Consider the following 26,644-nt stretch of genomic DNA (forward strand, 5'->3'; position numbering starts at 1 on the left):
TTAACTCTACCCACATGTACATATGACCTCAATTACCTCGACTAGCCGGTGCCCCCGCACATTGACTCTGTACCGGTACCCCCCTGTATATAGCCTCCCTACTGTTATTTTATTTTACTGCTGCGCTTTAGCTATTTGCTTTTATTTTCTATTTTTCTTTAATTAACACTTTTTTCTTTTACATTTTTCTTTTAAAAAACGGCATTGTTGGTTAAGGGCTTGTAAGTAAGCATTTCACTGTAATGTCTACACCTGCTGTATTCAGTGCATGTGGCAAATACATTTTGATTTGATTTGATCTCAGTGACACTGCAATGGGGACATATTGGGTAAATCTACAAAGACATATGGTTACACATCCTACAAAAAAAGGTGCTCCTAGAGTGCTGGGAACATGAACAAAATCTAAATACAAGCTTTGGGTGGATAGGCAATTGCATGGCGAGAGAGATGGGGTTGTTTGGGATGGAGTTTAGCCCCTCTGTGGTTCTTCCTGCTATCCCACCTGGGTTTCTCCCTCAACCAGTGATAGATCTAGGGTTGCTTGAGAGGGTAAGAGATGTTGAGGAAGGAGTAGATTCAATTGTAAGTGAACATTTAAGAACACAAAACTATGCTTTCTTTAACATTTTCACAGATGGATCTAAGGACCCTAAAACATGGAGGACAGGAGCAGCTTTTAGTGTTCCTGAGTTTAAGGTGGCAGTGACGAAAAGAGCAACGGATCATTTATCTGTTTAAACAATGGAGTTGTTGGCCATACTATTGGCTGCAGAGTGGCTGGAGGAGGTGAGGCCAGACAGGGTAGTCATCTGCTGACTCCTGTGCAGCACTGATGAGCTTAAATTCATGTGTGTCTCAGAGCAGACAGGATGTATTGTATGAGGTTTTGCTGTGCTTGTATAGGGTGAAACAGATGGGGGTATTTGTTATGTTCCTCTGGTTACCAGCTCATGTGGGAGTAGAGGGGAATAAGGAAGTGGATATTATTGCCAAGCAGGCTCTTAGACATCCTAATGTTGAGATAGAATTGTCAATCAGTAAAGCAGAAGCCAAGGGATTAATAAGAACAGTGGTTAAAAATAAGTGGCAGGAGTTGTGGAACAGGGAGAGTAAAGGAAGACACCTGTATAAGATCCAGGAAAAGGTGGGGGCAGGGCGGTCCTCAGGCCGAGACAGAAGGGAGCAAAGTGTAGTCACAAGGCTGAGACTGGGACACACAAGGCTAAATAGTACATTGAAATTGGTGGGGAAACATCCGACTGGGAGGTGTGATCGTTGTCAGGAGATGGAGACAGTGGAACATGTTCTATTTCAGTGCCAGAAATATGTCAGAGAAAGGGAGCGATTGTTATTAGATTTGAGGAGTAATGGGGTTGAAGAGCCGGGATTAAGTGAACTGCTGGGGAAATCTTCAGGGGATGTAGTATTTAATTATGTATTTCGTTTCCTTAAGGAGACGAGATTATTGGGTAGGATTTAGACCTTCACCGTCTCTAGTCCACACTTCAGTCCAGTTGGTGGCGGTAATGCCCCTTAAAGTTGGTTGCCAACCGCCATATAAAATCCAAAGAAGAAGAAGGCCTTCATCCAATGATTTGCGTGTAATGTAATGGAACCAAGTCATGATCAAGGGCTAATAGGGCCCATGAACAATCTACCGATTTTTGGCATGCCAACCATTTGTTTGTTGCCGCTAGTTTCACTCTATTAATCATGCTTTTTGTGTATTCATGTTACCACTACACAGTGCACATGTTTTGGCAATAAGATCGATATTTATATGATAAGTAATGGGTTAAAACTTACTGTAGTTGAAGGGGTGAAATGTTTCTGTTTTATAAGGTCTCTGTTAAGGTAGGCGGTGTGTAAACCTGTGCTATGTTTCCCAAAAGCATCGTAGCCCTAAAATAATATTTTTTCCATTTAGTTTCAATAGAATTAAGATGATATTAGTGCTACGATGCTTTTGGCAAACCCAGCCTAGAACTGCGTTCGGAAGCCACAATTATCAGTGTGTAATGTAGCCTAGCTAAAAGGAGAGAAATGTGTACCCCGGTTTATTTACTACGTTAGGCAGGGTTTAACACTACTATGGGAGTGTGTATTTATGGTAATTATATGAATGTGCATTGTATGCATTTATTTCCAAATGGCAGTTGTTGATAGATGGCCAAGGTGAGGCTGACAGCCTACCTCACTCTTAGCCGCGCGGTTGTCTCTTAGCACGTAGCCTCCTGCGGTTTTGCGCAGACGCAATTGCGTCCCTTTTCGACGTCTCTCTGAATCGGTTCCTTAGCATACGACACCGTTAGCCACTGATTCTCACCGGTCGGCAAGATGTTCAGAGCCGTTGTTCGACTTTCAACCTCTGGGGTACGGAGTTTAGCGCGGACACGACCATGTTTCTCGGGTAAGACTGACGGCAAAGCCTATTAATGGTCTATTTATTCATAAAACTGTTTGCCTTTCGTGTTAGCTTGCTTGCTAGCCAGTTGTCCATAGCAAATAGCCACCAAGCTAGCTAGTTAACGTTAGTCGTAAATGGTATGTAACGTTACGGTAGTCTTCACAAAACTCGACATATAGTTTGCACTATTAGGCTAATTCGATGCATCTCGGTAAGTATATAAAGTCACATACTGTAAATTGTGATCATACAGAGCTGATTAGCCTAGATGACGTTAGCTATGTAGCTAACGTTTGCGTCAGGGTGACATTGATTTGCATTTGATCTAAAGTAAAATGTCTTGGTTCCCTTAAATAGTGTATAGTTATCACGTTCATAAATTGATGTCAGATCCAGTGTAAATGGTTAGAACCACCAGACGGCTAGTAAACTTGAGCATGTGTCCTTGTGATGACCCATGCTTCGGTTTTTCGAGGGAGTCACAAGTGCACAACGATGCGCAGCAACTCTAGTCCTTGCGGTCAAACCAGTGTGTTGTCATGTCCTACACCATCTATTGCTCTTGATCTGTTTACACTCAGTTATGGCTAGATTTGTGCTGTCAATATACTAAGTGTCTTGGCATTGACCTTAAGTGACCCAGTTAGCCAGATTGCTGTAAATAGACATTCTTCCCTGCAAAGCCAAGGGGATATTGCAATTATGCATGTGACATATACAGGTCAGTTTCCCCAAGAATAGATATTGGTGGAGCACACAGGCAAAGTCCTCAAAACAACATCATGGGCTGCAAAAATCACATTTGAAATCATCTGGTAGTGAGGTGACATGTCTGACAGAAGGTGTAGGTTATGGCTCACCTGCTTTTTCATGAGAATGGAAATGGGTGTATATTGTTTTCAGTCAAGCATCTAGGAATAGGCCTTGACCTCTATATGATCTAGAATGTTTGTTTTCTATGTTGCAGCGCCTTTGGCCTCCCGATGCTACTCCCATGCCAAAGTGGAGACAGATGAGGAGTTTGATGCCCGTTGGGTCACTTATTTCAGCAAGCCAGACATTGATGCCTGGGAGCTGAAGAAAGGTGATCTTCTAAAGAATATTGATAATAAGTCTGCACTTTTGCCAAAGTTCTGTCATTTTTTTCAGTCCTTAAGTTTGAGACTAATGGATAGCCAGATAAAATAAACTATCAAATTTGAACATTTTTTATAACTGAGTATGCTTGAATCCCATTCCACATCCCATAGGCATGAACACACTAATTGGCTACGACCTGGTACCTGAACCCAAAATCCTTGACTCAGCTCTTCGCGCTTGCCGAAGGTTGAATGACTTGGCCAGTGCCATCCGCATCCTTGAGGCAGTCAAGGTGAGCTGCACAGCTTCCCCTACCAACTTCTAGTGAAGTCATATCTCGATTAATAAAGTAAACGTATGTATTTTACAGTGCATTTGGAAAGTATTCAGACCCCTTTTCTTTTTCCACATTTTGTTACAGCCTTATTCTAAAATGGAGTAAATTGTTTCATTTTCCTCATCAATCTACACACAATACCCCATAATGACAAAGCAAAAACAGGTTTAGAAATGTTTGCAAAGAATTTACATAAGTATTCAGACCCTTTTCTCAGTACTTTGTTGAAGCACCTTTGGCAGCGATTACAGCCTCTAGTCTTCTTGGGTATGACGCTACAAGCTTGGCACACCTGTATTTGGGAAGTTTCTGCCATTCTTCTCTGCAGCTCCTCTCAAGCTCTGTCAGGTTGGATGGGGAGCGTTGCTGCACAGCTATTTTCAGGTCTTTCCAGAGATGTTCGATCGGGTTCAAGTCCGGGCTCTGGCTGGGCCACTTAAGGACATTCAGAGACTTGTCCCGATGCCACTCCTGTGTAGTCTTGGCTGTGTGCTTAGGGTTGTTGTCCTGTTGGAAGGTGAACCTTCACCCCAGTCTGAGATCCTGATCGCTCTGGAGCAGGTTTTTATCAAGGATCTCTCTGTACTTTGCGCCGTTAATTTTTCCCGTGATCCTGACTAATTTCCCAGTCCCTGACACTGAAAAACATCCCTACAGCATGATACTGCCACCACCATGCTTCACCATAGGGATGGTGCCAGGTTTCTTCCAGACGTGACGCTTGGCATTCAGGCCAAAGAGTTCAAGCTGGGTTTCATCAGACCAGAGAATCTTGTTTCTCATGGTCTGAGAGTCCTTTAGGTGCCTTTTAGCAAACTCCAATCGGGCTGTCATGTGCCTTTTACTGAGGAGTGGCTTCCGTCTGGCCACTACCATAAATGCCTGATTGGTGGAGTGCTGCAGAGATGGTGGTCATTCTGGAAGGTTCTCCCATCTCCACAGAGGAACTGGAGCTCTGTCAGTGACCATCGGGTTCTTGGTCACCTCCCTGACCAAGGCCCTTCTCCCCCGATTGCTCAGTTTGGCCGGGCAGCCAGCTCTAGGAAGAGTCTTGGTGGTTCCAAACTTCTTCCATTTAAGAATGATGGAGGCCACTGTGTTCTTGGGGACCTTCAATGTTGCAGACATTTTTTGGTACCCTTAACCAGATCTGTGCCTCGACACAATCCTGTCTCTGAGCTCTACGGACAATTCCTTCGACCTCATGGCTTGGTTTTTTTCTCTGACATGCACTGTCAACTGTGGGACCTTATATAGATAGGTGTGTGCCTTTCCAAATCATGTCCAATCAAATGAATTTCCCACAGGTGGACGCCAATCAAGTTGTAGAAACATCTCAAGGATGATCAATGGAAACAGGATGCACCTGAGCTAAATTTCGAGTCTCATAGCAAAGGGTCTGAATACTTATGCAAATAAGGTATTTGTTTTTTATTTTTAAATTAGCAAACATTTCTAAAAACCTGTTTTCACTTTGTCATTATGTGGTATTGTGCATAGATTGAGGGGGGAAAATGTCAACCATTTTAGAATAAGGCTGTAACGTAACAAAATGTGGAAAAAGTTAAGGGGTCTGAATACTTTCCAAATGCACTGTACATAATTGTGGATATACTCGCTGCTTTTATATCATATGTCTAAATGGAAAATATCTTCTCTTCCTTTTCAATTTCTGCCATTCGGTTAAAGGAGCTACATGTAGAATCTTTGCATTGTAATTTCAGAAAATATCCATAATATACTGAACAAAAATATAAACGCAACATGTAAAGTGTTGGTCCCATGTTTCATGGGCTGAAATAAAATCCCAGAAATATTGAGGAGTATTTCTGTCTGTAATAAAGCCCTTTTGTGGGGGAAAACTCATTCTGATTGGGTGGGCCTGGCTCCCAAGTGGGTGGGCCTATGCCCACCCATTGCTGTGCCCCTGACCAGTCATGTGAAATACATAAATTAGGGCCTAATTCATTTATTTCAATTGACTGATTTCCTTCTATGAACTGTAACTCGGTAAATTATTTGAAATGGTTGCGTTTATATTTTTGTTCAGTATATATTTGCAGTAATAGTGGAATGATGGTGATTCACAACATTTATTGACCCAATACAAAATCGCATTCTAAAATGTAGACTTTCTATTTGACAACAAAAGCCAGACCGGCTTCTGTCAAAATGGGAAAACTGCACTCTCCCTCTCTTCCATTGGCGTCACTAAGAGGCGTGGTTATCTCCTCGAGCACAACGAACAACGGCAGACTGGGGAGAGCGGCCAATGTAGAAATCGCTCTGTAATTTCCTGGTTGATCGAATTCTACGGACTAAACCCAATTTCAGTTTGTGATAAAACAATCACTGAATACTGTAGGGAATCATTTTTACGGCTGTTTTGAAGTTGGTGGACGAAACTGAAAGTACAATATTATCCACTATGATCCATGCTATCCTTGTTCCTTGGGACTTCCACCACATGTTCAATGCTATCCGGGATCCTTGGGACTAACGTTACCCCATTGAAGGTGACATTTAAACTGGTTACGGTTATGGACGTTCCAAGGAATCCAGATAGCAATAATCTCTCCACCATGTTACAGGGAAATGGGATGGGGAGGGTGGGGGTGTTTGGAATGCAGCCTAGTTGTTGCAATTCACCTAGCTTCCACATGGGTGAGACATTCTAAATGTTGCAGCACCTTTATCGTATTCAGTAGGTGTTTTTGTTCCAGATGGTTAAATTAGTCAATTGTACAGATGGCTGAGCATAAATTATTGAAATGACTTCCATTCACAGACAAATCCACTAATAATGCACATTTTTGAACATTCCAGTAGCTTTGAAAAAAGCACTTCATTTCAGGGGAACCGCACTGTTGGCTTTTTAGGGTTTGGGCTATTTATTATATTTGGTGGAAGCAGACTTTAATACTCACATGAGCCACCTAGCTGTACAAAAATAACAGTCAAACTCCTTAATTAGCAGGTGTACTAATTCCTCACCCTTTCAACGTAGCCGACTAGCTGGAAGGTTCACAGCATAATCTATTTTTATGCTATCCTGAACAAAAATATAAATGCAACAATTTCAACTAGTTACAGTTCATATAAGGAAATCAGTCAATTAAAAAATGAATTAGGCCCTATCTATGGATTTCACATGACTGGGCAGGGGCACAGCCATGGGTGGGCCAATCAGAAATAGTTTTTCCTCACAAAAGGGATTTATTACAGACAGAAATACTCCTCAATTTCATCAGCTGTTCGGGTGGCTGGTTTCAGACAATCCCGCAGGTGAAGAAGCTGAATGTGGAGGTCCTGGGCTGGCGTGGTTACACGTGGTCTGCGGATGTGAGGCTGGTTGGACGTACTGCCAAATTCTCTAAAACAATGTTGGAGGCAGCTTTTAATAGAGAAATGAACATTACATTCTCATTCTCTGGCAACAGCTCTGGTTGACATCTGCAGTCAGCATGCCAATTACACGCTACCTCAAAACTTGAGACATCTGTGGCATTGTGTTGAGTGACAACTTCACATTAGTGGCCTTTTATTGTCCCCAGCACAAGGTGCACCTGTGTAATGATCATGCTGTTTAATCAGCTTCTTGATATGCCACACCTGTCAGGTGGATTGATTATCTTGGCAAAAGAGAAATGCTCACCAACAGGGATATAAAGACATTTTGTGGGAAAAATTGGAAAAGCTTTTTGTGTGTATGGAACATTTCTGGGATCTTATTTCAGCTCATGGGACCAACACTTTACATGTTGCGTTTATATTTTTGTTCAGTATGTGTCACTTTTTTCTTGTGAAAAGGGGTTTAACATGTAAAATAAGTGGATTTCATTTCCTTTGAATTTATTCACATAATATACTAGTATTTTAAGAAACGTATAGAATGGTACACAATCTTCAACCTGTATGCCTTTTTTGTAATATTCCCTATGGTGAACTTTATCAACCTCTCTCTGTAACAGGACAAATCTGGCCCCCACAAAGATATCTACCCATACCTGATTCAAGAACTGCAGCCCACTCTGACTGAGCTGGGTATCTCCACACCTGAGGATCTGGGCATGGACAAATTATAGACATCTTCTTGGTGAGTGTTTACACATTGAAAAGAGAATGCTCTGGGCCCGGTTTCCCAAAAGCATCTTAAGGCTAAGTTTATCGTTACAACCTTCGTAGGAGCATCGTTACATCTCCGAGCTGTGTCCCAAACCATTGTTACTAAAGTTGCACTTAAACACGTTATTTACCAACTGCCTCAGACCACTCGTAGAACAGCGAAGTGCGTTGTTAAATGCGTTTCACCCCCCCCTACCGTGTCACTTTATACACAGATCTCCGCTAAACATATAACCAAGATGTTTATCAGTCTCTGTGACCCCAGATAACTTCACAACAAAGTTTACTACAAATACAAAGTTGCAAATGTTAAACAAGCGAAGGATAAAGATCTTCACATGAAACCCGAGATGACTGCATTAAAAGATAAATAAGCCTACCTACAGTATAGGCTACATAGGCCTATATATTTATATGATATTGAAATCAATTGTTAATTCAATTGAGTTTTATTTAGTGCATTATTATAGGGTATGCATTAGAATAAGCCACCTCAATATTAGCAGCCATAGGTTTTAATATATCTCTAGGAGCTGATACATCGTCAGTATTGTGGAATAATTCTAATGTTAAAGGTGCAATGTGCAGAAATCGCTCCGACATTCTCATTGAAAGGAAGTCTTAAGAAGCGGTAGATCTGTTATGCGCACTATATCTATATCCTGGTTGCTAAAATTCTAATAGTTTGTCTAATTTCAGTTTGACAAAACAAGCAGTCATTGTGTAGAGAATCATTGTACTACTCTGAAATAACTTTTACATAACCAAAAATAGTATTAATCATTTTGAAGCTGGTGTACAAAACCAAGCGACGCGAAAACTAAATTTAAGAACGGGAAGCATAGATATAGCGCGCATAACAGATCTACCGCTTCTTAAGACTTCCTTTCAATGAGAATGACAGATCTATAACCCATTTCTATGTGAACTTGGTCAGGTCGCCCAAAAAGTTACATACTGTAGCATTAAGGTAAGATTTAAACGGAGAAAGCTGGCCCGAGAGCAGCGGTGCCTTTATTTCAATCCTATCAGTATCGACACATGCCTCAACGATACACTTAGCGAACGTTCTCTCTGCGTGGTGTTTTGGGAAACGCATGTTAAATCTTCGGGCCCAGTATGGTGGCCGTATAGTGAAACGTTATTTTCTCTTAATTTTAAATGAACTAATTAAATGTTTCCTTTTCATTTCCCCTCAGGTAATCTGGTGTCCAACGAGATTAACCACTTCTCAAGTCTCTGCCTTGTCCTGGTGTCTGTGTGATGTTGATTTAATCCACGCTCTCCTGTTGTGTACAAAATATGGATTTAATAAAGCAATATCTATTGACGCTGCTGTCTCAATGGTAAAAGGTTGATTTACTGGCATGTAACCCATTCATTCAACTGTCTCAATGTTCCATTTCCAAACAAACTTTTGCTAAATTAAATCAATTATGGGCTTTTTTCAGACCACTGACATGCACAACACACTGATAATCTTATGTTTACATTAACAAATGGCAGACCCAAACATTTAACATAACTAGTAGTATGTACTTTGATGCATCTCAGAACACTGCTGGGTCGAAACTAATTTAAGATAGTAGTTCAAGAAAGTTAAGGACAAAGGGATCAATTCCAACAATGGGTTTGGTCAGCATTCACTTTGATTTAATGCAGAGCGGTCCTGTTAATCTGTCAGGTTTTGCATTAGCTCTCAAACCCTTCTCTCCGTAGGGTGTTCGGCAATTCGCTTCACATGGGCTGGCTGTGTTAAACGTCAATCATCGCATGTGGACTGGTGTTCGAAAGATATGGCCCTTATCTCTCATTTTTGCGAGAAATAATATTTAAAATAAAATATACACTTACTGTAACATTAGCTAGCAGAATTGCACAGAGCCATATGCTGTGTGTGCTTCCTCCCAGTTACACATGCTAGATTGCTAATTAGCACAGGTGGTCATGTCTTACTTAACAAGTGCTGTAAAATTGAGATATGGCCGTGTGGGAACACTAAACCTAAAGGTGTGTAGTAATTTAACTTTTTTTTTTTTTTTTTTAAAGCTGATATGAATATTGCACTAATCAGACAAAATACAGAATTTGATAATGATATCAAATATGGGTAATACTATCACCAGAGACGTTTCTTAGCTCTTTGTTACCACGGAAGTTCTCCAACCTTATTTGTGGTTTCTGATGTCTTGGGGTACGGATAAAGGACGGTGAAAGTAGTCCAACAAGGTTTCTGTTGACAGGAAGCGGAAGTGATCCTTAGACTAGCTAGCAGGAGTAAAAGACAGCAGCGATAACAAGACATCCTTTTATGGATGGTTGGAAATACAGTCAACATGCTTGTTTTATCGTGCAAAGCGTGAACATTCCCACCAAACATGAACAACATTATGGAGGAACAGGAGAGGGATACTCTCCTTGCTGCAGTGCCTGAGTCCCAAGTTTTGACGCCGGTAACTATGTTTTGGCTAACTAGCAAGCTAACCAATAACAACACACTCAATCTGATTTCTGGCAACTCTGTTTCAAATGACAGCCAACCTACCATTCTCTCAGCGTATAACGTTACTTGGCTTGTTATCTACTGTAACTTGCTAACGTTAGCGTAAGCTAACTATACTAACTACAGGTTGTACACGAGATAATGAGAACGTTATTTACATTTGTCAGATGCTCTTAACCCTAATTGCTGCTGTAAATCGCTCTGGATAAGTGCCTTGCTCAAGGGCACATCGACATATTTTTCACCTAGTCGGCTCGGGGATTAGAACCAGCGACATTTTGGTTACTGGCCCAACGTTATTAACCGCTAGGCTACTTGCCGCAACCAGCGACTTGTTTAGGTTCACTGACAAATATTAAAAAGAGGGTATGTTCAAATGTGTAGAATACACACCAATATCGTTCTTTTGATAGTTCAAAACATCTTGTGTAATCTTAAATATTCCGGTAAACCTTTACACTCCTGGGAATATGCCTATATTGCACTGGAGGTTGGTGGCACCTTAATTGGGGAGGAATAGGTAGAAAGGTATCAACAACATCAAACACATGGAAACCATGTGTTTGATGCCATTCCATTCGCTCCATTCAAAGCATTATTATGAGCCGTCCTCCCCTCAGCAGCCTCCACTGCTATATGGATAGGGCTAAATTGAAATGTTTCTTACAGAAGAAATATGAAAAGCGTTTGCATAAGCATAGCTATGGTAGCAATTGAAAGGGAAGAGTTTAGCAAAGTTAAGGACAAAACAGTAAGGTAAGGACACAACACACGACTGAATCCAAACATTACACTGATGATTTTATGATATAATCAAAGATTTTTGGTGTCCATTACAGGACAGCCCCATACAAACCGACCGCCGCCATAGATTTTTGGTGTCCATTACTGGACAGCCCCATACAAACCGACCGCCGCCATAGATTTTTCAACTAACCTGTATTTGACTATACTGTCTTTGGTCTCAATTCGGGCAAATAAGTATATTTTAAATGTCAACCATATAAATGTCCATGACCAGTTGCAGGTGGTTCGTTTGAATTTAGAAAATGCTCCATGGGGCAAAACATGCATTCATTTAAATAATGGAGCATTTTCTAAATTGGTGGCAATATACTCGGCTAGTTATCTATTTGAGTCAAATGAGAGGCTAATAGCAGGGCTAATTTGTAGCTGTCTAGCAATGTTGTGTAGCAGCGTTAGGGCAAGGCTGTTTTCCTGTAGTCCTCTTCCGGGGATCCTCTATTTGTAACAGAATCCGTAATGACATTTCATACATTCCTGATTTTCACATGTCAAGGGTCCTGGCACTGGCAGCAGCTCAAGACCAAGGGCTACAGATGGGGGCATCAGACCTTTGGAGAAGAGGGGACCCTATATCATGTCCAAAGCCCCAGCCATTCACATGAAACTACGTAAGCGCATTCCTGGCCCTAGATATTAGTGACACAATTCCTGTTTAAAGCATTGTGATGTTTAAGTGTTGTCAAAGTCTATGTTTTTATTAAAAGTGTTGTTATTCTGCATGTCACTGAATCCTGGCTTTAGAGAAACACCGTGAGATGGCCCGCAAAGCAATGAAGAAAAAAGGCCTTACGTCGGGGGGTCCAGTGATGCAACAGCCCAGGCAAGGAGGAAAGAGGTAAGAGGAGAGGAGGAGGGAGAAGTATGTTTGTAGGCGTGCATGCAAGCATAATGGAATTTGAGGTATTCGAGCTGTTACAATTCAAGTTTTTCTTGTTCCTCTTGTAGAAGTGTGATGTTCAACAAAGGTTATGCCGCTTTGAGTCAGCACGCTGAAGATACGCTGGTAGCATTGGAATCAGACAGGTAAAGGACTACACACATAGCACCAAATATTGATCTGCCGTTCATCTGCAGTCCGTTCGGCGCACTGTGTTTTAGGGACCACACGCTGGAGGATGTCTGACAATGCGCAAATTATGGCCAGCACTCTGTTCAGAGGTGCTAAGTACTCTCTCCGGCAAACACTATTGGCAAGGCACTATTGACTGCAGACAGAATCTCTAAAGAGCCCTATGTTTATTTAGGAAGTATAGGGCTGGAATTCAATCCAAGTGCGCCTGGTCAGCAATGCACATTTAAAAGGCAATGTTCCCACATTTACATAGACCACATTCACGGTAAACGCTGCATATGTTGACTCAATCGTAAGTGACCTTTAAATGGCACATTGTCCAAATCCACGATCGGATTGAATTGCAGCCTAAGAGTTTTCCTAATAACATTATCTTGTCTTGACCTTGCAGTGATGATGAGCGAGATGTCGAGCAGTATTCCTCAGGATACTCTTCAGCTGAGGTGAGTGTGCCCAGTGTGAAACATACTATACTCAGACCATGCTTCTACATAGAAAGGCTCATTCATTGGGCAGCGGTGCTCTCTATCAGGAACAGGGTTCAGTTTCCATATAGAATAGTTGCTCTTATAGTCCACTACAAATCTATTCATATTTAAACACGACTCAATGCAAGTAATCACCATTATTGCCTAAATAGGCTATGTGGGGGAAAAAACATTACACCTACACTTTATTTTTCTTCTCACAACTTTTTCTTACACCTCCTGTCTGCATACCTTTTTGAATTGTCATTCCACGGCTGACCTGTTGTCCTATCTGTGCAGGTGCACCCAGACCTGAGCAGGCAGCTGCTGCAGGATGGATACCGGCTGGATGAGATCCCTGACGACGAGGACCTGGACCTCATTCCCCCTAAAGCCATGGGTTCTTCAGCCTGCTGCTGTGCTGAGGCCCCGTCGTGCTTCGTGCAGTGATGAGGGCACTTAGTGCTGTGACCTGGCTGACCCCGCAGCTCTGTGTTTAAAGACTGGACCTCTGTTACCCTGACCTTAGCCACTGTCTAAGTCAAGCAAGGCCTCCTGTTACCCAAACCCTACCACTGTCTAAGCATGGAACCCCCCTAACACTTTAAACGCCTAGCCACTGTTTATGCAGTGCTCTCTACACCCTAACTAACCTTAAGCATGGACTGAAGTCATCCCAAGCCGTAGCCACTGTCCAAGCAGGGCTCTCTGTCACCCCAAAGTTTGACCTCTGTGTTATTTTGGAACTAGATGAAATGCTAACCATGCTGCAGCCCCTCTGAATAGACAGGTGCAGGGTGAATCATCTCTGGACATGCACTGCACTCATTAACCTGAGGGAGAAGTTCACTGTCTTGTTGTCCTCTTTGGCATATCGCTCCCAGGTCCATTTAAACATAAAAAATGAATATGCAAGGTAATATGCATACAGCAAATGTCTTAGAGCGGTTTGAACGCTAAAGCTTTTTCGCAAGCTTGTCTTGCTTCAATTCCCTTTTTTCAAAGTAAGCCTTTTGAAAACAAACCTGAACATTCCCTAACTATAGGCATTTTTATACATCTTCCTAAAATTCCCTGTTTTTGTTGCAAATCCCTGGTATTAATCTTGGGTCTAACCTCAGACCCCTGTCTGTGGCTTTGACACTACATGGTTTACTTGTATGTGAATGAATGCTTTAAATGATATAGGGATACTAGCACTTACTCTTATGTCAGGCTGCCTTTCAATGCTTTATCCAAAAAAGTTTACAAAATAGCACTGTTTTTACAGCAATGAGAACTGTGGTCAATCTTGTCCTGCGTGTTAGAGGTAACATTACAGCCCATGGTGTCACTGAGGTTAACCACTACATCCTGGCAATGCTGTAGACAATGACTCACTTGATCCTCTCTTCCTACTACATTTACATTACATTTGAGTCATTTAGCAGACGCTCTTATCTAGAGCGACTTACAGTTAGTGAGTGCATACATTTTTCATACTGGCCCCCCGTGGGAAACGAACCCACAACCTTGGCGTTGTAAATGCCATGCTCTACCAACTGAGCTACAGGGGACTACTACATATAGTAACTAGATACTCAGAGGGACGTGCATACGATATCAGAAGGCGATCTGAACAGACAAGTCACCTCCTACCTGTTGTTACATTATGATCACTCTCTCTCACGTCACTCAGCAAATTGTCAATTTTCCCACCCTCATGTTACAGTGTTTTGGTATCTTCTGATTTTAAAAGCAAGCAGTGCATTGTGAGTACACTAAACATCTTGAAGAATTTTGTCTGTAATGTCAGGCATTAGAATGAGTGATTCTCATCACTCGAGCCCTTACATGTGTGACTAAAGATAAGTGTGTTTGCTAGTTGCTGTTTATCAGTGCAGACTTAATATGGAAGTGTGTGTCAGTGTGGCTGTGTTTACACAAGCAACCCAATTCTGATATTTTTTCACTAATTGGTCTTTTGACCAATCACTTCAGCTTTGAAAAAGAGCTGATGTGGAAAGATCTGGCATGATTAGTCAAAATACCAATTAGTAGAAATAATATCAGAATTGGGCTGTCTGTTTAAATGCAGCCATTGAGTGCTTGACCTGTGTTACTAGATAAATATAGATAAATATTGCACTCAACACCAACTGGTGCGGTCAGTAGCCAGTACACTGCACTTGACTGTACTATGCAACTAATGGGACAATCTGCTTCTGTATCCTAGTTAAAACAATATACCAAGTGTTACTGAGTGCTTCATGCAATAACTAGAACAATTATTATGTATAGGAAACACTATTTTTATTTGATTATAAATATTGTTTTGCTATATTCAATATAATTAATTAATATACACATGTCATTTTGTAATTTTCTTCTGGTTTGCTGGAGGGGATGTTACACCATTGAAAGTTATTTTCACAGAATTCAGAGTACTATCAGTCAATCTAATCTCTGTCAAATATTTGTTATGTAGAAGAGCTTGGATGTACAGGATTGAGGATGCAGAATATGTTTTATGATGAGTATTCTGGTATATTGGAAAGACAAAAACTGGTCAAACCTAATTTCATTAGAATAGATCAGGGGTGTCAAACTCATTCCATGGAGGGCCTAGTGTCTGCTGGTTTTTGGTTTATCCTTTCAATTAAGACCTAGACAACAAGGTGAGGGGAGTTCCTTACTAATCAGTGACCCTAATTCCTCAATCAAGTACAAGGGAGGAGCGAAAACCCGCATATACTCGGCGCTCGGTGGAATGAGTTTGACACGTGGAATAAATAGATCGTTAACCGAAATAGGGACCACACACACAGTGGGGCCATAGTACCAGACCAGAACATTTCCATCCACATCCATTTGGGGGCAGAATTGAGTTGTCACAATATTATTTCATGGCGAGGGAAGTAGCCTAACATTACTGTCATTACTTGCGTTACTTACATGCATCATTGTATAAATGTGTCTTTGTAGGCTATTTTATAGCTCACCGCTCAGCAGAGTAGTTTTTATCTGGGATTATAAATTGCATTAGTATTGTACGGCAATAGTTATATCATTTTAGCTTTGCATTATCATTGTTTGCCAAAAATGTAGGGTATGCTAATTATACAACAGGCAAGTTATCCACATGTTAAATGTAATTGTATTGAGGGGAAAAGCCTGTCAGCATAACGGCCACACGCGATCTATTATGTACTATTTAATAGGCTCTAGTTTGCATGGACTGTGACAGTGTTGCCATTCTCATAAGATTGCCATTCTCATGAGATTTGTATACGCATAGTAACTATTCAACCAACGTAGCACTGCGCTGGAACTCTGGAACTTGTTGCTGTCGCTGGGCGGGCCCTAATGATGTTGTACGCCTAGGCGGGGGGTGTAATTCAAGTGAAGGAAAATCGAGTCAAGGGAGTTACCTCAACGGCAAGCTTTTCGAGATATGAGATCGGGACATATTTCGTGTCCGTCTTTCTCTAAATTAGAAAAAGAAGTGGAGAAAGATATAATTGAGAGTTACACAGCCAACATTCTGCCTATCTGCTGGTGGACAAATGTAACCCCCCCCCCCCCCGTGCATGCACAATTTCTCTGTGTTTACAAGTGATTGAAACCGTGCCAGCGAAGAGGGAAAAGGATAACCTAGGAAGGAGGGATGGTGGACAATTCTGGTAGCAGCAAGGCACAAATGGTGAGTTGTTTCCCCCTGTTTGGCGCTGTGCCCTGGCTGGGTCGCGGTTGTGTCATAGCCTAGGGAGCGAGGTAGCGAACATTTTATTTGCAGAGCAATATAGGCTAAAAGCACGAGACTATCAAATGTAACGCTTTTTAAAATGTATTATTGAAATCCTCATTACTATTTAGTTGTGATAGTTTAGCGTACGTCATTTGCCATTTTTGTGTTTTAATTACAGTTGTAAATCCGACTGCAAATAAATAATGAATCGTGCATAACCAAATAAAATTGATGAAATGGATGCATATTTTCGTGCACTGTAATCAGCGACCCTAATATGATTTAGATATATACTTTTTTTTTCTCTATTGGTTGCCTACAAACTAGCCAGCTATGATACTATACACTGTTTACTCATTCATGTACGTTTTCTGGAGCCTCGCCATATGCATCCGGAAGGCTAATTTAGACTGACTGCGAGAGTAGGAGAGAAGAGGCTGAAGGCCTATGTGTTTTGGATACAACTATATTCGAACATTAACCATATCAATCATCTAATTTTGAATGTAGGATACATCTGGGTTGATTCGCGTTTCGGATTGAAGCTAAATTGTAACTTTTTGATGAGAAACATAACTGTACGAGGCTACATGGTTGACAATTGTTTCAAAGTTATTCGATTTTGACAGAAACTTCGGTTTTTGTTTACATTGTTTTGGCTGATGCTTAAAGTGGTGCATATCTATTTCAATTCAGTGTTATGCATGAACTCGAATAAATTTTTTCAAATAAGAAGCATAAATGCAATATGCTGTATTGAAATAGATATGCACCACTTTAAGCATCAGCCAAAACAATGTAAACAACATTCGATTTTGACAGGTAGCTTAGTGGTTAAGAGCGTTGTGCCAGTAACCGAAAGGTTGCTGGTTCTAATCCCCGAGCCAACTAGGTGAAAAATCTGTCTGTGCCCTTGAGCAAGGCACTTAATCCTAATTGCTCCTGTAAGTCGCTCTGGATAAGAGCGTCTGCTAAATGACAAAAAAAAAGGACAAAACAGGGTCCTGTAATTTATGTATTATGTGCAGCTGTGCTGAACTAAATATCATTTGCCTATCACTACACTTATGTACAAATATATCCTGCATGTTACTACTGTACTTTTAAATACAATCACGTGTAACACTAGATATTGCATACCATACAATCTTTTCCATGCAGTCTATTTTTTTGTACATCTTTTTGTTTATCAACGGTATTTTGCCTGTTCTCCCCTTTCCTCAATACCAATTAGCCTTTCCCTCATCTATTGTGCTCATGTTGGAACTTACCCATGTTATCTTCATGAAGGGGATGGTTTGTTGTAGCCTATTGTACTAAGTCTGGCGGTGACAGATAGGACTTCCCTGTTTTTTATGTCTAAATAGTCCACTTTGTGTTATGCATGTTTTTATTAGAACCTGTAAAGCCAGACATCCAGTGGTAATTTGAGTTGTTTGTTTATGGTTGGCTATTGATGTCTTTCTCACTTCCTCCCCCAGCCCAGTATGTCACAGGAGAGTGGTCTGGGGGGTGTCTATCCTCAGGGAGGCACGGCAGGAGGAATGAAGCTGGAGGCCGTCATGGAGCAGCTGCAGCGCCAGCAGCAGGCCAGGCTGGAGATGGAGCGCAAGGAGAGGAGGCTCCGCGAGGCCCACATCATGTACGCCCAGCAGGTAGCAGCGCAGCAGGCCATCCTGGCTGCGGCCCGGGCCTCTGGAGCTGGCTTCATGGGCATGGCCCTGGGTGGAGGTGGAGGTGCAGGGATACCAAGAGGAGGCCCGTTGTCCCGGGTCTTCAACCAGAGCAGTGTGGACTCGGAGAGGGAGGATGAGGACAGAGGCCGGGATTCAGGGGATGAAGATGACGATGAGGAGATGATGGATGGAGACGAGGGGAGCGAGGAGGAAGAGGGAGGGGCTAGTGGTCTTGAGTACCTCCGCAAGCAGACACTGGCTCTACAACAGGGTGCCTCCCGCCTCCCAGCGCATCCATTTGGCAGTTACTCTACCTCGGGCCCCCAGCAGGCCCCATTGCCACCCGTCAGGGTGAAGCAGGAGCCTGACGAGAGCCGCTCTCCTGCAGGGCCCCACTCTGCCACCTCCCCCAATGGGCAGGCCGAATGGAATAGCTTTGACGATCAATTCAAACAGGTAAGGCCACCTTGGCTTACTGCCAATCTACTCTCTCCTTATTACTGTATGTCAGTTCTCCTTTCTTAGCTATATTCTCAAAGTCCTATCCCCAGTTGAATTTTATGTCTGCCCTTGACATGAAAGAGTAGACTTGTCCACATGAAGAAATATTGCCACATTTCTCTGAATATTTATCTTCAGCAGCTAATCTGGCATCAAAGTTGTACTATCTCTTCCCCAAACACTGTGAGTCAACACAAAGCTGTGTAATGAAAACACAAATGTCCCCTTGGTAAGTAAGCGTCATATAGGAGGAAAGCCTTTCGCTATTTTCCTGTCTCCTGTTGTGTGTTTTGTCTGATTGTTCCGCTCGCCCCTGCTGTGAGCGGGTGGGTTAATCTTGGCTTCGACACAGACCTCTCAGCCAGTATCTTTGTGAGACACTTACAATCACTGGGGAGGGCTGAGCCGCTCTTTAGCTTTTGTGGCCAAAAATCCTAGAAGTGTGTGCTGGCAGAGGGCCAGGCATGTGTGTTGCTCGCTCTCACTCACTCTGCGCTCTCTCACGCTCAGGGATTTCTCTCCTGGCAGACATGCAGCACACGGGGTGGGAAGGTAGATGTTTACTACAGCACAGTAGTGGTGTATCCATCTGAGTGGTTTCTGCACTGTGCCAAGTGTACTTTTTAATTGAAGGTAAATGTTTCCTCACCGCTGTGTTACGGCTCGACAGAATGCTGAGTGGAAGCCAAGCTATCCTTCAATGTTGAGACGGCGCTAGGGAAGTATCATGTGTTGTGTAACAGCCCACCAGTGGTTGATATAAAAAGCCATGTTGCAGTGGAGTTGACAAATGTAGGAGGCAGAAAAGATCTGTTGCTGTGACTGACCGTTGCGTGTGCTGCACTATCATTTTCCAAGGTTGTCATTACTGTCTATTTAAAGGGGAAATGGCTTTGGGACTGTCACTCTGTCTATTTCCACATGTAGCTCCCCAGGGGTGATGGTGGAAGGGGAAGTAAATAAATGATAGCAGAATGAGCCCTGGATTAGAGGCAGGCAGGCAGCAGCAGTGCTGTGGTTAGAGTAGGCTATAGTTATCACAGAGAACAGACAGACATGAGAGAGGGTGGAGTAGACCTCTAGCTACCAAATTACTAGAGCACAGTGGAAACAACCTGATTTTGAAATGAAGTTTGACCACATTGTTATGTGACTGTGAACAAAAACTGCATCATTGGTGGCGATAGGTTAGAGGTAGTTGACATGTCTCTGTTTAGGCCTGCTGTCAGACAGCCACCAGTGATCAGAGCAGAAGAGGTGTCGCAGAGCCCTGGCCTGGGTATCTGTGGCGTGGTTCTTTTATTAGGAGAGGGGGTTGAGCCTGGGGGGTGGGGGAGGCATTGTCAAACGAGAATTGGTCTGCGCTTGTTTTGTGTCCTCTCTTTTATCTTTCCTGTCATTATGTCAGCTCTGCAGTATTTAATGACGGCTCATCTCTTGTGGCAGTTTCAGGTTGCACTGCTGAAGGGGGAGCGGGACAGTGGAGGCAGGGGGACTTTTATGATGGTATTGGCTTCAAGAGGCTGGAGAGAAGCCCCAGTAAATGCCACTAATACCATTCTCTGCGGGGAGTGTATTAATAGTATTTTCGAAAACAATGGCACACACTATAACCTGGGTGTCACAATAGTGAAAGTAGCCTATTATATAAAGTTATATTAAGAAGGGTATAAAAACCAAATGGAACAACCTACCACTGATTTGATATTATGCAATTATTCAATTGGCCAAGAATGTCCTCTATGACAGTGTTTCCCAACTCCAGTCCTCACATTTTTTTATAGCCCCGGACAAGCACACCTGATTCAACTTGTCAATTAATCATCAAGCCCTCAATGAGTTGAATCAGGTCAGTTTGTCTGCGGCTACAACAAAACTGTGTGCCGTTGGGGGTACTGGAGTTGGGAAACACTGCTCTACGACAGCACTCCCTGTGTGTTTCTGTGTGTCAAAGGAGCATGGTGTTAAGATAGGGGGTGGAGAGAGTTTCTGTGTTTTCTGTCATTGATGCATGTGTTGTGACCTTGCCCCTGCCCTAAACAGCAGAGTAAATAATTGCCAAACAAGAGGATGGACAAAGGCATTGCGTGGAGTGTCGACCGGAGTGTTATTGGGCCTGGGCAGACTTCTCTCTCTCTTTGGTCTGGGCTCTGCTGTAGGCCCACTAATTGACCTCTCGTATCCTTCCCCTCTCCTCGTGGTAATCTCCCAGTGATTAATAGAGTAATAATCACGCCTGTGGACCGTGCCCTGGGTGTGTGTGTGCGCCTGGCCCCCGATGGTGTAAGGCAGTGATAGCTAACTCCCTCCCTAGCAGTTACATACTGGAGGGGTTGAGCTGAGCATTCTCTAATGATAATGCAGGTGGTAGTGGTAGACTAGAGGTGGTTTTGGTTTCGCTGGTTTATCTGCTGTTTCATCATGTTTACGTCTTTGATTCATTCATTCTGCTTGTCAAGGGAGACCTAACCAACAATATGGAGACTGTAACAAGGGCTTCATTTGCATTGTAGTGATGACACAGTCTGAGGGAATCAGGGAGAGCTAAGCTGGGTCTAGGAGGGAGGATAAGCCTCTCTCTCATCGCATCATTAAACTCCAAGCCCTGCTGGTTTCTACTGCTGGCTGCTGCTAGCTACTGGCCAGGCATCAAGACATGTTTGTTGAATGCATGCTGTTGCATAATTCAGCTGTCGCCCCAGCAACACGTCAGTCAGGAAATGGGGAGCTGACTGCACAGCTGCAGCTGCCTGCGATGCGATCGATGGAGGTTGTGTGAGCTGCTTTTAGAGCAGGGAGGAGGGAGTGAATGTTTGGCCTCATTTATGGCTCATGTATGATGAATGAGGACATATTTAGCAGATGTATTCAACTATGCATTTTGACAATGAAATGTGGAACAAATGCAGCCTGATGCATCTGCCCGGCAGAGTGCTGGGAAGGCCACTGGAAATGTGTGAGAAATGGTTTCTTTGCACCGTGACATGGCTTCAGATCTCAGAGATAGAGGCTGTGGTTGGAATCATGGGGCCTCTCTCCCTCCTTGCCTAGTCTGTGATACAGTACAGGTGTACGACATCAGTATGACCTGGTTAAAGGCTTCACATTGTTGCCTTGTTTGTATTCATTTTCCAATGCCACTTACTACCTGTTGTTTTTCAATAATGTTGTATACCTTGTTCAGTTTGAACTCCCCCATCTCATTTGTTTAGCAAACCAACATCCTGCTTGTGTTCTCCTATCGCTATGTCATTCAGGCATTCTGGATGGACAGCTACTACTAGGGATCTGTAGCTATTACAAGACCGATTCTTGCCGTGTTTAGTTCAGTGAACACATTCTGCTTTTAGTTTATTTTCTTACCTGCCGCAGGCTAGAGTTCTTCTCACAAGCCTTTTTTTCAACCAACAGAATTTCCTGGCCTAGATCATTCTTCACATCTATTTATAGAACCATTGTGCAACACCTATTTGTTGTACAGCTGAACGCATAAAAAACCAACATGAAGAGGTGTCTTATTAGTTCTACACAGGTTTTCTAATGGTTGTGTTTATAGACTGGTTAAATAAGTATAGCCAATCCTGTTTTGCATTTGGGGGTTGTAGAATGTTAGTGTACAGTCTTTTGTCCACTCAGATGGACGTCTCTTTAGGTATCCTATTTGGCAAGACAGGAACTAACTTTATTTTTTTACTGATGTTCTATTGAGACTGAAACGTTGGTTAAGTTAAGATCCATTACATTTTTGTGGACCATCAAGATCACAAGTGTGCTGCTTTTCAATTCAGAATACAGGAACTAACAGAAGAAAAAACTATCAAGAACACACATGCTATGGTCTGGGCGTTGTTGATGTGTCCTAATGTGATTCATGTGATTGATAGGCTGAGCGCTAAGGGGTTAACGTTGCCTAATTTGGCCTGTTAATTTCAGAGCTTGTCTCAATACAGATTAGACATGCTGCTCAGGGCCTCCATGATTCCAGCTTTATTTTTAGTTTGTGGTGGACCACTACCTAGTGAGATTGTGGCTGGAGCCAGGATTTATGATAACAGTTTGAGAAGTTTATGATTATTTAAATTAGGATATCCATAGTTTGTTGCTCTTGTGTTAGGCTGATTTAAGATGTAGCTTTAACAGTGGGTTTGAACTAACTGGCTTTGTATACATTTCTATTTTCATGCTTCAGGCAGTCCACATTCATGAATTATGTATGTTGATGTTTTCGTATGTATTTTAATCCAGAGTCTTTATTTTCATAACCTGGGTTTCGGTGGTGTAGCATTTCTAACTCTTTAAACAGACTCGGGCGCTGTGTTTATACATTTGCTTCACATGGTGCGTTGCGTCTGTAGTGGGATTTTCTGTCTATGTTTGTGGCTCAGTGCTATGTGGGCCTTCGTTGTGCCTCATTAACACAGGGCCCCGGCTGGGTGGTTTGGGTGAAGGAGGTAACACGCGATTAGCGCTGACTCCACCATTCTAATAGCATTCTTTCTATCTGAGAATAGTCTGTACTCAATGTAACTGTGTTAGTTTGTCTTGGTATAGAAACAAATACAGAACCTGTTTAGGTGTCAGATATACAGAGATTTAGAAAGGAGAATTGATCTTGACTAATCTGGTGAGATGATCTAACAATGAGGTTATAGGAAGGATCCTTTGTGGGAGTTTGCTTGCGCTATCCTGCCCCTAACAGTCAAGTGTGGAATATTCTGCTAACCTAGAAATGGAGGTAGAGAGATGAAGGGGGAGGGGGAGATGTTGTAGAAGGAGGAGTGGGGGTGGAGGGGTGGGGTCAGGGGGATATTGGTCTGTCTCAACATTGCACTGCCCCACCCAAAGGAAACATTCCAGACAGAATTAAAGAGTTAACTCTTCAAACAGTGAGCATTCCCATCGGGGCTCCTACAAGAGGCTGGGGGGTGGGGGAGCATGTCCGTGCTGTTCTGTTAGTCAGGGCCGTGATTGGTGATCTTTTAATTCATTTCAGTCATTGTTACAGGGGCTGTAAAGGAAAAGGAGCGGGAGGGGAGGGCCACTGGGCTGGTGCAGGGAGAGACACTTTTTTATTTTATTTATCTGCGTCTCAAAAGGGCACACCTGCTGCTGCTGGGAGAGAGCCCTCCTGGGGAGGCCGGTCTGGTCTGGGGGAACCATCGTGGCTCCTCTCCACTTCTCTCTCAGACAGACAGACAATGCTGTGGTAAAGATGTGCACCAGCTGACCTGACCAGAGCTTGGCCCACTCAAGCTCAGCTTTATTGGCAGTGATGAGTCTACCAACCATGGATTGGCATAGTGGTGTTTGTCTGAGGCTACAGGGAAGAAAGAGATGTAGGTTGTTGTAGTTGAAGGGGTGTCCACATACTTTTGGCCATGTAGTGTATCTCAAATTATTATTATTCTTTTTAACTTATAGGTGATTGAATTATATATCTCTATTAAAATCACTTTTTCTCTAAATAAGCTTTGTTGTACAATTAAAGGTAAAATACACTGCATTTCAAACAGTCAGCAATAATCTAATGAATTCACCGCTTGTGAAATTATACCTAGGCCTTCCACAACCATAAGACCCACTAATAATTTTATTATTTTATCAAAATAGTTTAACATGCTTTTTTTTGCAATAATCACTGGTATGGCTTTCAAATCTATGAAAATGCCATTTTTGTTGCAAATTTAACCTGAACCATGTATAATGTAATTTCTAACTTCTTGTAGCAAGCATTATAGAAAGTTAACACAGGTCTCATAAACAATCTCTCAAGTACAAGCCCATGTGCTAGTGAGTAGCCAGCTAATCTTTATATTTAAAGTGTAGCCAACTTGGATCTATTTGCTAGCTAACAAGATAGAACAGTTAAATTGTTATGAACACACCCAAGGGTCTGTCTCTAACTGTTTGAACAGCATGCTAGCCTTTCCACTTTGTTCAGATGTTGAAGTCAAGTGGCCTAACTTTTTTTCTCAGAATGAGAACGAGTTGCCATATTGCACATTTTATAAAACACTTGCTAGACAGCTAGGATAACAGTCTTTGGCTAAAATTCTGTAAGCTGTACATGGTACCGCAATGCCACGCGACAAACTGAGCATTACATTTCCAGAATCAATGTTCATTGATACAACCGCAATTTGAGGAGTTGGGACAAAAAAGGGTATCGTTAGAAAGGTTAACTTCTCCTTTATTACAGTAAAATAATGTCTCAATGTGTTTCGGTGTCCATATGAGTGATTCTGTTGAACCAAACCTCAAATGCAAATAGCAAGTTGAAACCGCTTGTCAGAGAGGAAGAAGTGATCTCATCTTTGTTGTTGTTAGTGGCAGGGGGAGGAGCTTGGTGTGTGTGTGTGTGTAAATAGAAGACAACATGAGAACAAGCGGACATAAACGCTAATGAAAAAATCAATTAGAAAAATAACCTAGATTCTTGCGATACAGGCATTTGGAATAATGTGCAAAAACATGCATTCAAATTATCGCACAGCCCTATGTACAAGTGTGTATTAATATGTATGTGTGAATTGGAAATGTGTTTTTCCGCATATCCCAACTCTCCCTGAGACACCCCCGGAGAGTTGGGTCACGGCCAGGGTCTGCCATTATCAACAGCGACACTGGAGCAATTAGGGTTAAGTGCCTTGCTCACAGACACATCAACAGATGTTTCACTTTGTCAGGGATTCGAACTAGCGACCTTTCGGTTAGTGGCCCAACGCTCTAACCACTAGACTACCTGCCGCCCTAGCCTTGTCAGTGATGTTTGAAATGAATATTCTTGATAATGACAGTAAGAGTATGGCTTGCTTAAATCAGCAACTACATCTGATCTCAATTTAGTAACGTGACCAAGACAAAGGAGATGATTGTGGACTACAGGAAAAAAAAAGAGGACTGAGCACGCCCCCATTCTCATCGACGGGCTGTAGTGGAACAGGTTGAGAGCTTCAAGTTCCTTGGTGTCCACATCACCAACGAACTATCATGGTCCAAACACACCAAGACAGTCGTGAAGAGGGCACGACAAAGCCTATTCCCCCTCAGGAGACTAAAAAGATTTGGCATGGGTCCTCAGATCCTCAAAAAATTCTACAGCTGCACCATCGAGAGCATCCTGACTGGTTGCATCACCGCCTGGTATGGCAACTGCTTGGCCTCTGACTGCAAGGCACTACAGAGGGTAGTGCGTACGGCCCAGTACATCACTGGGGCAAAGCTCCCTGCCATCCAGGACCTCTATACCAGGCGGTGTCAGAGGAAGGCCCTCAAAATTGTCAAAGACTCCAGCCACCCTAGTCATAGACTGTTCTCTCTGCTACCGCACGGCAAGCGGTACCGGAGTGCCAAGTCTAGGTCCAAAAGACTTCTCAACAGCTTCTACCCCCAAGCCATAAGACTCCTGAACAGCTAATCATGGCTACCCGGACTATTTGCACTGCCCCCCCACCCCATCCTTTTTACGCTGCTGCTACTCTGTTAAGTATTTATGCATAGTCACTTTAACTCTACCCACATGTACATATTACCTCAACTACCTCAACTAGCCGGTGCCCCCGCACATTGACTATGCAACGGTACCCCCCTGTATATATAGCCTCCCTACTGTCACTTTATTTTACTTCTGCTCTTTTTTTCTCAACACTTTTTTGTTGTTGTTTTATTCTTACTTTTTTGTTTAAAATAAATGCACTGTTGGTTAAGGGCTGTAAGTAAGCATTTCACTGTAATGTCTGCACCTGTTGTATTCGGCGCATGTGACCAATAAAATTTGATTTGATTTGATGCCCAAAGTATACCACCCATCACCACCCTTTCAGAGAGAAAAGTCTGCAATGCAGCTGAAAAAATGGCTCATCCAGCAGTCGATGCAAAGAACTGTCTGTTTGCGATCACCCCTCATGAGCATCAGCACTGAGTGACACTGCTCCTCTCC

The 26,644-nt window shown here is 42.6% G+C and overlaps 3 protein-coding genes across 4 annotated transcripts in view; all 3 read left to right on the plus strand.

The window, feature by feature from the left end:
* The first annotated feature begins 2,255 nt into the window (after positions 1-2,255).
* LOC311111211 (cytochrome c oxidase subunit 5A, mitochondrial-like) lies at positions 2,256-9,283 on the plus strand. The gene is made up of 5 exons (XM_084153922.1): positions 2,256-2,413; positions 3,378-3,494; positions 3,661-3,782; positions 7,799-7,923; positions 9,152-9,283. The coding sequence occupies exons 1-4, from the start codon at positions 2,341-2,343 to the stop codon at positions 7,910-7,912; spliced, it is 426 nt and encodes a 141-aa protein (XP_084010048.1). The 5' UTR covers positions 2,256-2,340; the 3' UTR covers positions 7,913-7,923; positions 9,152-9,283.
* A 910-nt stretch (positions 9,284-10,193) lies between these two features.
* On the plus strand, positions 10,194-15,145 carry LOC311111249 (protein FAM219B-like). Its single transcript, XM_084153963.1, has 6 exons — positions 10,194-10,405; positions 11,756-11,870; positions 12,004-12,097; positions 12,208-12,285; positions 12,726-12,777; positions 13,102-15,145. The coding sequence occupies exons 1-6, from the start codon at positions 10,331-10,333 to the stop codon at positions 13,249-13,251; spliced, it is 564 nt and encodes a 187-aa protein (XP_084010089.1). The 5' UTR covers positions 10,194-10,330; the 3' UTR covers positions 13,252-15,145.
* Positions 15,146-16,171: 1,026 nt separating this feature from the next.
* Positions 16,172-26,644, plus strand: part of LOC311111494 (AT-rich interactive domain-containing protein 3B-like) — a 61,992-nt gene continuing 51,519 nt past the window's right edge. For both annotated transcript variants that reach the window (XM_084154231.1, XM_084154232.1), the window contains exons 1-2: positions 16,172-16,483; positions 18,010-18,660. In XM_084154231.1, the coding sequence (XP_084010357.1) occupies positions 16,448-16,483; positions 18,010-18,660 (687 nt within the window). In that variant the 5' untranslated portion in view covers positions 16,172-16,447. The remainder of the gene's footprint in view (positions 16,484-18,009; positions 18,661-26,644) is intronic.

Source organism: Coregonus lavaretus (assembly GCF_964263955.1).
Source record: "Coregonus lavaretus genome assembly, chromosome: 37".
Taxonomy (NCBI): Eukaryota; Metazoa; Chordata; class Actinopteri; order Salmoniformes; family Salmonidae; genus Coregonus; species Coregonus lavaretus.

What these genes read in the sequence shown, in the direction of transcription:
- LOC311111249 (XM_084153963.1), top strand. Translation starts at nt 10,331, where the DNA reads ATGAACAACATTATGGAGGAACAGGAGAGGGATACTCTCCTTGCTGCA. An exon ending in AGTCCCAAGTTTTGACGCCG is followed by an intron (nt 10,406 to 11,755) that starts GTAACTATGTTT and finishes TCACATGTCAAG; the next exon opens with GGTCCTGGCACTGGCAGCAG. An exon ending in AGCCATTCACATGAAACTAC is followed by an intron (nt 11,871 to 12,003) that starts GTAAGCGCATTC and finishes TCCTGGCTTTAG; the next exon opens with AGAAACACCGTGAGATGGCC.
- LOC311111211 (XM_084153922.1), top strand. Translation starts at nt 2,341, where the DNA reads ATGTTCAGAGCCGTTGTTCGACTTTCAACCTCTGGGGTACGGAGTTTA. An exon ending in GACACGACCATGTTTCTCGG is followed by an intron (nt 2,414 to 3,377) that starts GTAAGACTGACG and finishes TCTATGTTGCAG; the next exon opens with CGCCTTTGGCCTCCCGATGC. An exon ending in TGCCTGGGAGCTGAAGAAAG is followed by an intron (nt 3,495 to 3,660) that starts GTGATCTTCTAA and finishes CACATCCCATAG; the next exon opens with GCATGAACACACTAATTGGC.